The 16,568-nt window shown below is 41.3% G+C and overlaps 1 protein-coding gene across 1 annotated transcript in view; it reads left to right on the top strand.

Annotated features, from left to right (window-relative positions):
• Nucleotides 1-16,568, top strand: part of GUCA1B (guanylate cyclase activator 1B) — a 26,780-nt gene extending 10,212 nt beyond the window's left edge. The window contains exons 3-5 of the mRNA XM_083444619.1: nt 6,820-6,969; nt 13,093-13,207; nt 14,245-16,568. Of these exons, the coding sequence (XP_083300745.1) occupies nt 6,820-6,969; nt 13,093-13,207; nt 14,245-14,366 (387 nt within the window). The 3' untranslated portion in view covers nt 14,367-16,568. The remainder of the gene's footprint in view (nt 1-6,819; nt 6,970-13,092; nt 13,208-14,244) is intronic.

The raw sequence follows: 16,568 nt of genomic DNA, 5'->3' as shown, positions 1-16,568 counted from the left end.
ATTGCACAACCTGAATTTTCTGGTACGTGATTGCATCCCACCCCAAAATTGCAACACTCTGGAAGCACTTTAAATGTGGATTTTTCCTTTGGACTAGACCTTATTTGTTAAGTGTTATTTGTTCAGAGGAGTTACCGATGTGCCAAACTTGCAGGAGGTGGGTAATAATTTCCAGAACTTCACAGAGAGTCAACTAATAAAATTTAATTTTGTTCAATATTCCCTCCAGCCCAACCCCACCCCAAAATCGGGTTCTTTGAACCGTAGATTTATCTGTCAAATTCTAGGAACCTACATTTTACATTCTTGTCTAAAGACTTGTGAAATGTACATCAGATTCAAGACGACACACAGTGAACAACCTTCAGAAAAACAAAGCTGGACACATTTAAAGGGGTTCTCTCAATTGTAGCCATTAATATAACTTTAATATTTTTATGATAATCATTTATCTGGGTAGTGAAATGATTTTCTGATGAAACAGCCTGTTGTCACGGCACAGTGGAAGGAGAGTGGTTTTGGTGCACTGATTTATAGCAGTCACTGCAAGGTCACACTGACTATTGTTACATAAGATGTCACTTGACTATGTTCTAAACATCAGCGTGAGGAAGGAACTCTGCTGACTTAGTGGCCTTAGATCATAAAATCATAGAATTGTAGAATTAGAAGGGACCCCATGGGTCATCTAGTCCAACCCCCTGCATTGCAGGAATATCAACATGCAGCCCCACCCCCCCAATACAATTTGAAATCATACTGGACCCTGCTTAGCTTTGCAGATCTGCTAATGGTTTTATTGCTGCACCACTAGGACAAGTCGCTTTGTAACTAACAAAGAATCGGTAGCCAGAACATCATTTTGTTGTTGAAATTCCTGTAAACTTTTTTTTTATTGTTCAAGTACAGATCAAATATTGAAGATATTTTTTAGCCAACCTCCATACTTATCTTACACACTTCTTGTAAATGTCATGGTAATTCATATCAGTTTTAACTTCATTTTCCCTGTTCCAGGAAGAGAAGCACTATACAGTGGTACCTTGGTTTACAAACTTAATCTGTTCTGGAAATCCGTTCTTAAAACCAAAGCATTCTTAAACCAAGGCGTGCTTTCCCATTGCAGCGGGGAACTCAATTTACAAATGGAACACACTCAACAGGAAGCGGAACATGTTCTGCTTCCAAGGCAAAGTTCACAAACCAAAACACCTACTTCCAGGTTTGCAGCGTTCTTAATCCAAGTTGTTCGTAAACTAAGTTGTTCTTAAACCAAGGTACCACGATATAGACATAGAAGGAGTGCATTGTGTTAAACTGGACATATGAAAGATGCAGCTTGTATTCAAGTTGTGACTCAACACGTTCTGAGAAGTTTCAACTTAGATGGGCTGAGTTGCAGTGTGGGAGTGAATTAAAGTAATCACAAAACCGGCTCAATTAATTAAAAATGAGGTGTAGTCATCAACTAAGGGTAGACTTGCTGAAATTAATAGGTCTAACTTAGCCATGTCCATTAATTTAAATGGGTCTACTCACTGAGTAAAGCTTAGTGGGAGACCCCACCCAACTCCTGTTACTTCCAACACATAATTATCACGTGCTTTGATGGCAAGGGAAATTTCCAGCAGGAAAGCACCAATTCAGGGCAACAGGCTTCAAATGGATAACACAGTTGAGAGGTAAATGTCCTTAGGAAGAATATTCTAGGATTTGCATTTTGTATGTTGGGTGTTTTTTAGTTTGACATTGTACAACTGCATATACTGAATGCAAGCTTTAACTAATTCACAGCAAGGGTAAGAGCAGAGGGGAAAGAAAGATGCATATGCAGTTGGATAGCATAGATTGTTCTTGTTGGCATCCACCCGTCATAGCTGTCAACTTTCCCCTTTTTTAAAGGGAAATTCCCTTATTCCGAATAGGATTCCTCGCAAGAAAAGGGAAAAGTTGACAGCTATGCTGCCCATCTCAGGAAACAATGGAGTGTGCCTCCAAGGTGAAGTCAAGCCACTGGAGAATCACAGCACCTGCTGTGGCTGTAGAGACTGGTAACTGGTAACTGCTGCCTCCTGCATTGTTTTTGCTATATTAGCAGCACCAAAGTGACCTTCCTGAGGCACAAGCCTGGGCAGTGTGTGTGGAGGTCCTGCGCTGTCCAGACAACAAGACTCCCACCTCTTGGCCTTGCTTATGTGCTCCAAAGGAAAGCAGAACAATACGTTTGGCACCAGCTTGGCTGCAGGAGTTGCTTCTTAGTTGCCCCCAGTTCTCCAGAGGGTGCACAAGGTCTGGAGGAGAGAAAGAAGAAGTTAATAAGAATAAGAGAAGCCTACTGAATCTGGCCAATGGCCTATCTAGTCTAGAATCCTGCCCTCACAGTAGTCAAACAGATTCTCAAGTGACACCCGAGCACAAGTTCTGTGTGCTCATAGAAATCTGTTGTGCCAGCAGAGCTGCATTGTTGGATGCCATCCTTCATACCAGCTTGAGGTTTGTGCCTGAAATATAAAAAGTGAACAGAGCCCGAGAGAGATGAATGGGAGTATAGAATCATCATAGAATCATAGAGTTGGAATAGACCACAAGGGCCATCGAGTCCAACCCCCTGCCAAGCAGGAAACACCATCAGAGCACTCCTGACATATGGTTGTCAAGCCTCTGCTTAAAGACCTCCAAAGAATATAGGCTTTTGCATGGCCTGATCTTATGAAAAAGTGCTCCACTCTTAAGAGTAGTAGAATTTGATCTGATTGTTTCAATGTTAGTATCAGCTTGAACTGGCTTGCCGTGCAAGAATTTCCATAAAGTCTTCTATATTAAGTGCTTCTGGGCCAGACATGAGCCATTGGCTTGGGGAAAAGAGGCAGAAAAATTCCCATAGGAATCAAGGAGAGCACAGAGGTGCACTGCTCAACGCTGACAGCAATGAAAGCAGTGTATTCTATGTGAAGAAATATGATGAAATGCACTTTGGGGACCACAGAGGAATTTATTGCTTGCACCCCTCTAGCTTAAGCCTTACCCATTAGACTGGGCTGGCAATCACTTTAAGCTTTGTAAAGAAACTTAAGGGTGTTAGTGGCCGATTTCTGCTATTTCTCATAGTAAATGGAAGCTCCAGGGGTTGGCAAAATCCCAACTGTCTTAGGTGTATGCTCCAATTTTGAGAACATTGTATGATTGACAGGACATCATGATCTACCTAGCATAAGTATATGTTCAGCCCTGAGGTCAGTTCACATATATCTTAATGGCAGGAAGATCAAGCCCAGCTAATTGAAGCTATAGCAGACCTATCACTGCATGGCTCACAATTAAAAAACTGGAAGAGCAAGCTCCTACAACGCTTAAGAACTGGAAAAGCAAGCTTCTATAACTTTTCTTCTTGAGGGAAGTTGGCTTCAATCAGATTTGACCATATACAAATTTAAATAAAGATTGTGCTATACAGAGAGCTGAGTGGATGTAATGAAAAACTAAAACTGAAAACAGTCTGAAGACTAGTTATGGAGGGTGCTACAGCAGCTGCACTGTCTTCCCTACTTATTCTAATCCTTATCTTACAAAGCCTGATTCTGTCAATAATGAATCCTGCTCTCTTCTTTCCTTCTGTCAGGATGCCAAAGACTGGCTTTGAGAAGGAGGATACTGTCCATTGTTCCTGTTCAGTATAGTTAAATGGTATGCAGGACAAGAACAGGAAAGCCAGACATAGAGATTGTAGGCACCTCCTACCTTTAGGAGTTTTATTACAGGTGTATTCTGCAACATATCCTTGACAAAATAATAGTGCATTGGTGATGGATTCATTTTGATTCATCATTAGTTCTACAATATTTTCCCAATGCTAGGGGCCAGATTAAGACAAACAAAAATGTAGGCTATATTTGAAGCTGACAAGCAGAGGGCCAATTAAGATTTAGAATAAGCAAAAATACATTTGTTTTCAAACTTCCAGTGCTTCATTCTGTACAGTGGTAACTCTGGTTACAAACGCTTCAGGTTATGAACGCTTCAGGTTACGAGCTCCGCTAACCCGGAAGTAGCTGCTTCTGGTTGCGAACTTTGCCCCAGGATGCGGACAGAAATCGTGCGCCAGAGGCACGTGCGCAGCGGAAGTCCCCATTAGCGAAAACACGCCTCAGGATAAGAACGATTTCAGCTTAAGAACGGACCTCCGGAATGAATTACATTCGTAACCAGAGGTACCACTGTATTTACATAGTGTCCTCCAATGGCAGAACCTGTGATTTTTAATATAGCATATGCAATATGTGATTTCTATCTAACATGTTAATACAAACAAATAATGGTATGAAGTGTTTCTAAAACACAGCACACCATCCAACTTTTTCATTTCAAAAACCAGGACACACGTCTTCTGCGACATGCTCCAGGTGAGTCACGTCACCAGCATTGCAATCTTGCCCTGAAAAAAAGTGCTTTTTCAGGGCGAGAGTGCAAGAGAGAGCAGCACTCAAAATGGCCGCCACAGTCTTGCCCCATTTTTCTGGGACACTCAGCATGTATGACACAGTTGCCATCTGAATTAACCGATTCAGTTTCTGTCTGAATGGAACCTTTGGTGGAGAAGATTCTTGAGAATAACTCTCCATTCATGTAGCCATTCAGGTCAACTAATCCATGCAGGCAGTTCATGTACTTGTCAATATAGAATATGGTGTCAGGTGTTTGGTACTCTGTGTAGGGAGAGGAATGTGGAAACTGACATCAAAATGGGAGCCAGAAAGCCAGACATGGGAAGCAAAGTTGTGCATCAGCACCAAACGAGGATCAAGATAGTGAAGTCAAATCAGGTTTATATAGATCAAGGAAACTAGGTGTCAATAGTGCAGGGTCAAAAGTCAAGAAGATATGCCAAGTAAGGAAAAGAAAGTCAAAAGAGTAAGCAGGGATTATACGCTTCATATAGGATTAGATAAACAATGGAAACATGACCTCAGCATGGCCAAACAGGAGCAAGGAGGACAGAATGCCAGTGACAATATAGTATAGAAATGCTAAGGTTGTATACCACACACTATACTTTTAAAGCACATCCAAAGCATATCTAAAGCACCCTCACTCAAAGAAATCTGAGCATCGTAGTTTGTTAAAGGTTGCTAGGAATTTTCACTCTGTGAGAGAAAACTATAATGCCCAGAATTTGTTAAATGGAAAGAACATCCTCAAATGTGCTTTTAAGGTATAGTTTGCACATAGCCCAAGTCCACATCTGTTGTTTCAAATATACAAAAGATGACTGAACCATTTGGAATCGTTGCACACTTCCACAGAAACTACTAGTCTCTGCTGTGTTGAGATTAAAGGTCTAATCCTCAACTATTTTCAAAATTCAAATGTAATTAAAGTTACTTTTTATTAGCTGAGTTTTGTGATAAGAATCAATTTTAAAAGATCTTCAAATTATCCTTGTTAGAATCTAAAACTTAAATACTTAGACATTAGATCACCCATTGCAGGGTTACTGCCACAACCAAGGAACTCTTTAGACTAGATTGTCCTGAAATAGGTTGTATCACAGGATCACTGGGAAGAGTAGAAACTACTCTTTCAACTCCAAAGGTTTCCCCCCACCTTTTAAAGTAAGTTTTCAAACAATATATAGTCTTTAACAAAAAACAAAAAAACCATTACGTAAGAATGAAGCTTGTGAGAGTGAAACACAGTGTTGTTGTTTAGTGGTTTAGTTGTGTCCAACTCTTCGTGACCCCATGGACCAGAGCACGCCAGGCACTCCTGTCTTCCACTGCCTCCCGCAGTTTGGTCAAACTCATGTTAGTAGCTTTGAGAACATTGTCCAACCATCTTGTCCCCTGTCGTCCACTTATTCTTGTGCCCTCAATCTTTCCCAACACCAGGGTCTTTTCCAGGGAGTCTTCTCTTCTCAGCAGGAAGGCAATAAATATTGCCTTCTGTCAGCCATTAAATAGCTGGCAAAGTATTGTAGCCATGCTGATCATTTGGAATATAGCACACACACAAAAAGTGGGAAGACATCCTGATTCAAATGTGAAGAATCTTTTACGTTACACCAGGGGTGGTGTCCACACATGCTTCTTTATGCACATAGGCTCTCTCTAAGAGACCTTTACAAATAACCCAAATAAAGCCTGCTGCTACAGCCTGCATTTAATGTAGTGAAGGGTTCCAGTTTTTCCCCTCTATTCTAAGACTGAAAACAAGTCAGAAGATAACATATGCTAGACACAATAATAAGTTATGGTGTGCGGATAAACGTGTGTGCATGCAGACACATGGTACCAAGCATGAAGAAATGTACTTGATAACTTCATTTGATGACAGGATTCTGCACAAGGTAGTGTGCTTGATAACATAAGATGTATTTTTGCTACAAAATGTTGGGCAGCTGTTGCCTCCAGAAATGGAGATGGGATCTGGCCTCAGGAAGGACTTTACCACAAAGACTTCTTGCAATTAGGATTCAAGGTGCACAAATGCTTCCTGGGACAAAGCACTAAGTGAAGAATGGATGCCTTTTGGAAATATAGAAACCTGACGTAAGGCACAACTGGTTGGTAATGATAATCTAAGAGATTTTAAGATTACATTGATTAATTACGTCAGCCAAAGGTTATAGGAGAAAACAAAAGTAGATAGCACATGAGTAAATATCATAATGACTACGTTTAGATTTCATCAGGGAATTGAAATTATGGCATGCAGCCATCATTCTAACTCCATTTCCATTAGTTTAAGATGTTTTTGACAAGTTCGCTCTACATTTTGCTTCACCCTTTCCAAATTAACCCCTCCATGTTTTTTAATCCACAGGACAACACCATTGATTTCCTAGAATATGTGGCTGCTCTGAATCTTGTTTTACGAGGGAAGTTGGAACACAAACTGAGGTGGACGTTCAAAATATATGATAAGGATGGCAACGGCTGCATAGACAAACCTGAGCTCTTAGAAATAGTTGAGGTGAGTAGGAATTTAGTATTTGCTGCCAGACACTCTGTCAGATTTCATAACTTGAGTTTGGAGGCTTCTGTAAACCCAGTCCTGCTTGAAGAACTGCTGCAGGGTTTCTCAAAAATGGGACATTTCAGCCATCCATAGAGATATGTGAAACCTAGTGTCGGGCACTGTCATGACACTAGGTCTGCTGCTGTGAGTGAGAGACCTATGGTGTTGATTGCTCACTTTCCCTCTTGAATTGTTTCATTTATTTGTAGCATTTGTATAACATTTTTTTTTTTACAATACATAAGACAAAACAAAACAATTTAAATGCAACCTAGGACATGAAATCATAAAAACAAAAGGTACATATAAAGAAATACGTTCAAAATTAAAACACAGATTGAAAAATGGGCACCATAATCCAAATCCCATTTAGCTGGGAGGGGGGGTATCCTGATTCTGATAGTCTTTGCCTACAGCAGTGGTTTTCAACCAGTGTGCCGTGGCACCCTGGGGTGCCTTGAAGGATGGTCAGTGGTGTCGTAGGCAACACTGGCCTCTTTCTTTCTTTCCCTCCTTCCTTTGATTCCCTCTCATGTCTCTGCTTCCGAAAGGCTTGCACAGCTGTTTGTTGCAGCAGCCCTGGCTACAAGCTCTGCAAGCGAATGGTGCCTCTCAGGCTGGCCAGGGGGTGCTGGTTACCAGAAGCTGAGGTGGCCTCGGAGTAAGCAAGCAAGCAGGCAAGGGAGCCCAGCCAGCAAGTCCACCAGCCCTTGCTGTTGGGAGGCTGGGCAGATAAGCACTGCTCTGGCCTTTATTGTGCTTGCTGTATGCAAGGCCTGCCTGGGAACTGAGTGCCCACAGCTGCCTCCCAAGGTAAGCTGCTGGCCTTATGGTCACTTTTGGCTATTCTCCATTGGACCACTAAGGCTGGGGGTATCCTCTTCCCAGGCCTCTCTTTGGAGCAGAGGTGGAGGGAAGCTTAGAGATCAGGGGCGACAGCAGCAGCTGCCCGGAGGACTCCCAAGGAGAACCATCATACAATCACCCAAAGCAATTTGCCTGCCTCCTCCCATCATGGGAGCATCGGGGCTGCAGATGCCACAATGACCCCATCACACCATTAAGCTGCAGTAGGAGCACCCAGAGTATGAATTTCAGCCTGGTCCAGGCTACACAGATTATTTTAAATACCTGGGTGAACAGAATCTTCCTCTTGTGCCTCAAAGGCCACAAAGATGGTGCCAGAAAGGCTCCCTGGAAAGACTATCGAGCTAGGGTGCCACAACTGAAAAGGCCCTCACTGGAGGAGCAAAGCCTCCAATGAAAATGTTAAGCTTTTGGGAAGATACACATGGGAGAATGTGGTCTTTTGGACAACCCCATTTAGGGCTTTAAGGTTAAAACTGGCACTTTAACTGGACCTGGACCTGGAAACAGACTGGGATTTTGAAATCTGATTTTTTAAAAATGGTGCCTTTGTTCTGCTCTGTTCACTTTCACTGAGGTTTTCCAAATGATATTATTGACGGTAAAAAGTAAAAACTTTTTTGTCTGTCATGTTAATATGCATACGTCATACTTTCTTAACTTTATGTGCATGGTCAGAAAGAGTAGTGACAAGGAATGGGCTTCAATATCAAGGAAAGGATCCAGCATCTAAATTATCAAAGACTGACAAGTTGGATGTGATGCAGTGGCCTTCCTGTAATTCTTCTGATCATGATGAAAGTACAGTGGTACCTTGGTTTACAACCATAATCTCTTCCGGAGGTCCAATTGTAAACCAAAACAGGTTGTAACCCATGGTGTGCTTTCGCCAATGGGGCCTTCCCCCCCCCCAAAAAAAATTGGTTGTAATAAAAAAAAATGGGTTGTAATCCAAATAAAAGGGAAACGCACTTCTGGGATTGATGTGGTTGTAATCCAAAACGGTTGTAATCCAAAGCGGTTGCAAACCAAGGTACCACTGTATTCGAACGAGGTTGCAACACAATCTTGAGAGAGAGCAGTGAATTCCAGACAGTCTGAAGGAACAGAGTGCGGGAGATGGTAATCGGTTTCCATTCACAGGTGGGAAGAGTGCTGTTGTGCTCAGTTCCTGCTTGTGGGCTTCCCATAGGCATCTGGTTGACCATGGTGAGAACAGGATGCTGGACTAGATGGGCCATTGGCCTGATCCAGCACTTTCTCTCTCTCTTTTTTAAATACAATTTTTATTAAGTTTTACACAATTTTTCAACACAACATCTCCAACACTACATAACAAATCCTTGGCTATCATAGCCTAGGGCTTCCATCAACCCCTTCTGATGGTTTTCTGAATTCCTTTCTAATTGTGCATTTTATTACTATGCTTATTGTTTTAAATCCAATCTTACCGTAGAGTATTAGGCGACTGGACGTATTAGACGACCCCCCCCAAATTGGCAGCTGCAATTTGGGGGTTCATCTTATAAGGCCGGTCTTTCTCCCGGTGCAGAGCCCGCCACCCGCCACCCATACCCAGCGTATAAGACGACCCCCGACTTTTTAACCTCTTTTTCGGGGTTAAAAAGTCGTCTTATACGCCGGAATCTACGGTACGTCAACTAATCTTAATACTTCTCACAATAATTTGAATAGCTCTCCTTACAAAACTTCTTGCAATCCTACAAGCCATGTTAGGTAGTTACAGTTGTCTTTCAAATACAATATAAATTTCTTCCAGTCCTTTAGGAAAGTCTGCTCCCGCTGGTTTTGCATTTTCCCTGTAAGTCTTGCCAGGTCGAAGTAGTCCATCAATTTTATTTGCCACTCTTCTTTCATTGGCATTTCTTCTTGCTTCCATCTTTGGGCTAATAGTATTCTTGCTACAGTGGTCACATATAAAAACAGTTTTTGTTATCATTTTTATGAATTTCTGTATCTACCATACCCAGTAAAAGAGCTTCTGGTTTTTTTGGAATTGTATATTTCAACATTTTTTTGCTTTCATTATAGATCATTTCCCAGAAGTCTTTCCCATTTTTGCATTCCCACCACATGTGGTAAAATGTGCCCTCTTTTTCTTTACATTTCCAACATTTATTATTCGTTTTATACATTTTAGCTAGTTTCACTGGTGTTACGTACCATCTACACATCATTTTCATTTTCATTATATTTTCTTTTAATGCAGTGCAGGCAGTAAAATTTATTCCCTCTCTCCCTAACCTCCCCCAATCATCTATTGGTATATTATGTCCTATATCTTTAGCCCAATGTATCATTACTGCTTTGACTTCTTCATCTTTTAGATGCCATTCCAATAGTAATTTGTACATTTTAGTGATCCAGCACCCTCTTATGTTCACAGTGGACAAGTAAAGGTCCCTGGAGATTAGAACAGTGTCAATCCAAATGGAGTAAATGCAGCTAGGTTGTTGTTGTTTTTGGTAATATATACCAGAAAAGAAAAACAATGCTATGTGATCTGAGGAGCTCTTTTTACACACACAGCATACATAACAAAGAGCAAACAGTGTAAAGGAGTGATTGGAAATTTATTGGAAAAATTTCTTGCTTCAGCTAGCATTAATATATGTAAGAATAAGGATTATAGAGAGAGAAATCAGGACTAAGCCATTGCACTTATCACACTAGCCATTCTTTCTTTCCCGTATCCAAGACCAACTGCATCCAGTAGTTAATTGCTTCAAGTAAAACAAAGCCATAATTCCTTTGGTGAGTCATAAGCGTCAGGAAGATAAGCAGCCAATGACCTGTGCCAGCAAAGAGGTCTGCTTTAGGCAGATTCACAGTCCCAGTTTTAAGGTCGGCAGAGAATTGGCCATAGCTGGGTCATGCCCGGGCTAATCCACCATCTGGTGAGATGCCTGGCCCTTGTTGAAAGATGTAAAGAAAACCAAGGAGGGGAGAAGAGAATTCTAATTCTTAAGCCTGAAGGGAAAAGATAGGTCATGACTCAGAATCCCCAAAACTGCAAAAAACACAAAAACCCACAAACCCATCAGAATGTAGAATCATGAAGTTTGAAGGAACTTCAAATGTATTCCCAACACCTGCCAAGGCAGGAAAACCACTACTCCAGCTCCCCTGATAAGTGGCCACCCAACCTTGGCTTTAAAAACCGCTAACAAAGAAGAGCCCAGCACTTTCTAAGGCAGTTTGTCCCACTTTTGAACAACATACGATGTTTAGTCTAAATATCTTATTTAAATTTGAACCTGCTCATACTCTCTGGAGCAAGAAAGTTCAGATTTGCTCTATCATCTATGCAATAGCCCTTCAAATATTTGATGATGATGATGATAAATAAAGCCTCTTAATCATCTCTTTCATGGGCTAAACATACCTAACCCCTTCAACCTTTCTTCTTAGGTCTTGTTCCCCAAGCTCCTCACTATCTTTATCAACCTCTTTTTTTTTTAATATGATATTTTTTTATTTTAACAATCAATAAACAAACAATACAAACAGACAAATACACAAAAAAAGAATATATAAAAACAACACATACAAACATTATGAAATACAAAATACAAGAAAAAAGTAATAAAAAAAAAGTTAAAAGCATTCATTGTGTCTTTACATTATTTAACATTAACCTGGGTCTGCGACTTCCCCAAGCCTTCCCACTCTATATTCTAGATCTTATGATCTGACAGTAAATTCTTTCCCTCTGTCATATCTTCTGTTCAAACTGACTTAGTATCTTAACATAGTCACATTTCCATATGTCTTAAAACATTAATCTTTCTTAATCATTAAATTTTTATGCTAATATTCTTTTAAATTCAATCTGATGTCCTCACACGTTCTTTATCTTATGATATTTCTGTAGATAGTCTTTAAACTTCCTCCAATCTTCCTCCACCGTCTCTTCTCCCTGGTCTCTGAATCTGCCAGTCATTTCTGCTTGTTCCATGTAGTCAATGACCTTCATCTGCCCAACCTCTTTGTCACATGACACATTCCATTTCTATTTTATACAGAAGTTATATTTTCACTTACATATGAATGGAACTGCTATCCTAAGCACAGGACTAAGAAAAAGTAGTGTTCAAAAAGAGAATATGTGGTTTAGAGGAGGATGGGTGATTACAGAGTTGGAAGTGATCAAAGGCCATTGAGCTTAGTCCTTAATCACACAACAGCTCCATCAACTTGTCATGTTTGCAAAGACCAATCTGCACACCACATTAAAGTACTGTGCTGTTTAAATTAAGTTGTGGTTTAATGTGAATGAGCAGCATGCTTCTCCTCTCTGCTCCTTTCTTTTGTGTGCTGGGAAAGAAGAAAAACAGAGGCTGGCTTGCTGTTGTGTGTGAACCAGCACTCATAGTTCGTTTCTCTCTTAACAAACCACGATGGTAAGCCTAAAACAAACCATAGCTTTCCAAAGTAGCTGGTCGGGAGAAAAACAAATCATGAGCAGTGGTTTGCACATAATGGCAAGCAAGCCTTTGGTTTGTTTCCTCCCCAGTGCACTGAATAAAGGAGCTCAGGAACAGCATTGCAATGCATTTTGTTTAGATCATAATTTAGACCAGCATGGGTCAAATGGTATACATTACATGTGATCGCATCTCATAATAGCCTAGTGGTCTTGTAAAAAATATATATCTGGAAAAGTCATTTTGGGAAGGGCAACTATGGATAGAGGAGGGGTAAATCCTTAACCTCTCTCCCTGCCCACTCCCTTCCTGCTACAAATAGCACCTCCTAGCTGTTTTTCTGTTCAGAGCATCCCAGGTGCTTGTTTCCTTGTGCAACCAACAGGAGAAAGCAAGGTACACTGCACTGAAGTCCCAGCAAAGCAGACAGGGAGACGTTACATACTAATCCTCAAGATGGTTCTGACTCAGTGATCATGAACAAAACTTACCTAAAGGAAATTGAGGAGGTGGAGGTGTATGTCCACCCCATCTGACATGCTGTCTCTTGCTGTGCCATTTCCTGGTGTCTCAGATCCTGACATGCACAGATTATTTCCCCAGATTACAAATGTGAGCAAAATATTCATTAGATTTTTCTGCATCTCTGTCTTGGAAACTTAAGTTGCTTTCTTTTCTGGTCTTCTCTTACCAGCAAGTGTTTGTTTGTTTGTTTGTTTGTTTGTTTGTTTTTAAAAACCATGGTTGTTTTTCTGTCTTCCAGTCTATTTACAGGCTTAAGCAAGTATGCCAGCCTGAGGAAGAGGAAGGGGCACCTCGTCTCACTCCAGAAGAAGTTGTGGACAGGATATTTCAATTAGTGGATGAGAATGGAGATGGTACGAAATTTTCACCTGGGGTGATATTTGTGTCTGGATCTGTAATACTTATGCCATTCCAATGATTAATGGTTACACCAAAACTCACGGGAAGGAGCATTGTATGCAATTTAGTACAGCCCGAGTCAACTCATTAAAAATGTAAAGGAATTGGCTCATTTGGTTGAGCATGAGGCTTTTAATCTCAGGGTTGTGTGTTCAAGTCTCATGTTGGGCAAAATATTCCTACATTCCAGGGGCTGGACTAGAAGACCCTCACGGTCCCTTCCAACTCTACAGTTCCACGATTCTATGATTCCCTAGATCAGAGTTGGGGATTCTGTAGTCCTCCAGACATGGCTTGACTACAACTCCTATCATCTCTGCCCCTTGACCCTGCTGGCTGAGACTGATCTTCTTTTGATTGTTGGACCTGGAGTCTAACAATATCCAAAGTGCCACAGGTCCCACCACCCTTGGTCTACATAAAAGCTTCTACATTTTTGAACCTTTACTCAGATTTTCTGTGGACCATCATATCCAATAATTGCTGGTGCTGAGCCAAATCTGAATGTTTGATTTGCACCTGAGCACCTACTCTTGGCTTTCCCTTTTAGACTTGCTCAGGCACTTCACGACTCCCTTGAAAATGTTTGAAGAGCATGCAGGGTGGGGTGGGGGGGAACTCAGCAAATAATGTGTCTGAAAGTGAAAACTCTCTTAAGGAGATTCTGGCTGACTTAAATGCTCTCAACACTCATAGTCCTGGTTGGTAAGAATTTGAAGCGACTATATTGGAACATTCTGATAACTTGTTTTCCTACGATGAATAAGTGCAGTAGCACCCACTAGCATGAGGATACCCATTCCCTTCTCTCTCCACAATGAAAATAGCAGGTTGTAGGTGACAGGAGAGTCTCTGATAACACATGGTGGCAAAGAGGTGCAGTGACCCAAGTGCTGGCATGCAGATGTACAGTATAGGTAGAGCTTTGAGGGCATGCTTCCTTTGTTCCCTTCCATCTTTGATAAATGTCTCTCTTGCATTGATTCTTTAGGGCAGCTTTCTCTGGATGAATTCATTGACGGGGCCCGAAAAGACAAGTGGGTGATGAAGATGCTACAAATGGATGTGAACCCAGGAGGATGGATTGTTGAGCAGAGGAGGAAATCTTCGTGACCGGAAGGATGTGGTGTGGGGCAGCGGGTGGTTCAGTGTGTTGCATTTCCAGTTGTAACCAAATGGAGAGTGCTTCCTTTCATTCTAGAATCATTTGCTTAACCGAAAGCATTCTCCAGCAGCTCTGTGAAGCACGCGTATTGAAAGTACCATGGGTACTAACCTATGTGAGCCATGGCTGGCCAGTCATGCTAGGAAATAACCATATGCATAAATATTGACCTGTTTGCTGGTCCAGGTATCAAAAGGGACTGACTTAGAAGAGTCTCAAAAGTGAACACTGAGTGTCATTTGATGCTCAGATGCACAAAGGGACTGATTAGTAAGTCACAATGCTTTCTTTGTAGGTGTATGTCTGCTATTTTATGTCTGAGGAGAAAGAGATGAACTTGCTGGAAGAGAGGAAGTTCTTTGGTAACAGAGTTTGAGAATATGGCTGGTTTGTTCTGATTCTGAGTTTGTGTGTTCCAAGGGTTTTACTTGATGTTAATATTCTGCTGCTAACCTAAACTATTTGGAGACTGTTTCATCGCAAGTGAGATGTTCCAACTTTTTGTAACATTGCAAATGCACAGCCAAGCATATATGGAATTGGAAACAGGAAAAGAACCTATTTACTATATGCAATGAGACTGCAGGGAGTCCAGGCTCTTACTAGACCAAGTGCAGAATATTATGAATACTGGACTTGTAGCATCATACACCTATTGTGTTCTGAGTCTATTTCCCTCTGTCAACTCACTGATTGTCTTAGGGCAGATTCCTCTACATGGTAGATCCTTCTTCAGAACCCTTTTCTAGGAATTTTAGTGTCATTGAGGAAACTTTGGTCTGGTTAAGATGATCCTCCAGACTACAGTTTGAAAAATCAGAAAGGTGACATAACATCATACGCTTGCAGTAGCTGTCTCTCTCTTGCATTTTCTTGTGGCAGTTCCCACTCCCTTTCCTTATTTCTTCTAACCATGGTTTGCCATAATTATTGACTTGGGCAAACTGTGATTAGCAATAACCAGGACTAACTCCAAACAATGATTTGCAAGCCTATGGTCTCAAGGCATAGTTTGCAGGCAAGTATTACCCTTAGTTTGCCATCTTTGGACATCACAACAAACTATGGTTAGTAGAAACCTGATAATGGAGTGGCTCAGTGTGCATCAATGGAGGTGAGAGGGGGAAGAGAAAGTGCGAGAACACTTGGTACCTTCCCAAACTTCCAAACCATGGTTTGGAGTACTGGATCATGATGTCTGCCCAGGCCTGAATATGAGGATGGTGACAGGGCAGCATGTTCTGGTGAGAAATGATGCTAATTGTGAAATAAGCAGTGCAGATTTGTCACATTTGCACTAAAAGTTTGCAGATGAATTAGTGAATAAATAAGGTGAGGCTTCATTTGCTGAGCCCGTTGCACATTGTGAATACTAGGTATACGTGCTCATTAGCAAATAGGTGACATTGTATTATATTTATTAAAACCCTTCAAATACAGAAGAACTCATTTGTTTGAGTGGCCTGCATTACATTCAAGCTTTCCAGAGACTACAAGCCAGGATCAGTGCCAGGTTTAGTGGGGCACTTGACACTGCATAGGTGCCCCTCTTGCCTTGATAACCTGCAGGCCCAGCAACAGAAAAAGCTGGTCCAGCCAGCAAGCGATTCTATATTGGAGCCCCAGAGACACTGGGGGAGGGGGTTAAAATGACAGGAGCCACCCACAGTCATGCGGGAGCCAGTGCTGAGAGGACTACCAGGCCTCAGGGGCCAAATCAGAATTTGATGGTGCTTCCTCAGTGAGGGCTCAGGCCCTTAGCAATGGCCTGGTGGTGTTGACCCCAGTCACTGGACGGTATAGCAATAGTATGGAATGGTCTGGCCCAAAGCACACAACAGACTGATCATTCTCATGATCACTCAATATCTTCATTTTTACATAACTGTTTGGCTGCACATTCAATTTGTAAAGCATGTGGAAACACAAGAAATAAAGGCTTATAGGCAATATTTTTGAATATTCATAGATATGTAATTATGGGAGGGGTCTGTTACATCTATCAGAGATATCATATTCTGGTAGAGTTGTGTAATACAATAAGAAGACCCAAATGCTAAACTAAACCAGCTGAATAATAATTTTCTCACCTTACCTTGAATGTATTTTATTTGCCATTTTCTTATTCTTCAGACTCATAAGACAAAATC

The sequence above is a fragment of the Podarcis tiliguerta genome, assembly GCF_965153285.1.
Source record: "Podarcis tiliguerta genome assembly, chromosome: 6".
In the NCBI taxonomy this organism is placed as follows: domain Eukaryota; kingdom Metazoa; phylum Chordata; class Lepidosauria; order Squamata; family Lacertidae; genus Podarcis; species Podarcis tiliguerta.
The sequence above is the reverse complement of the archived record's forward strand: the minus strand, read 5'-3'. Positions and strand labels throughout refer to the sequence as shown.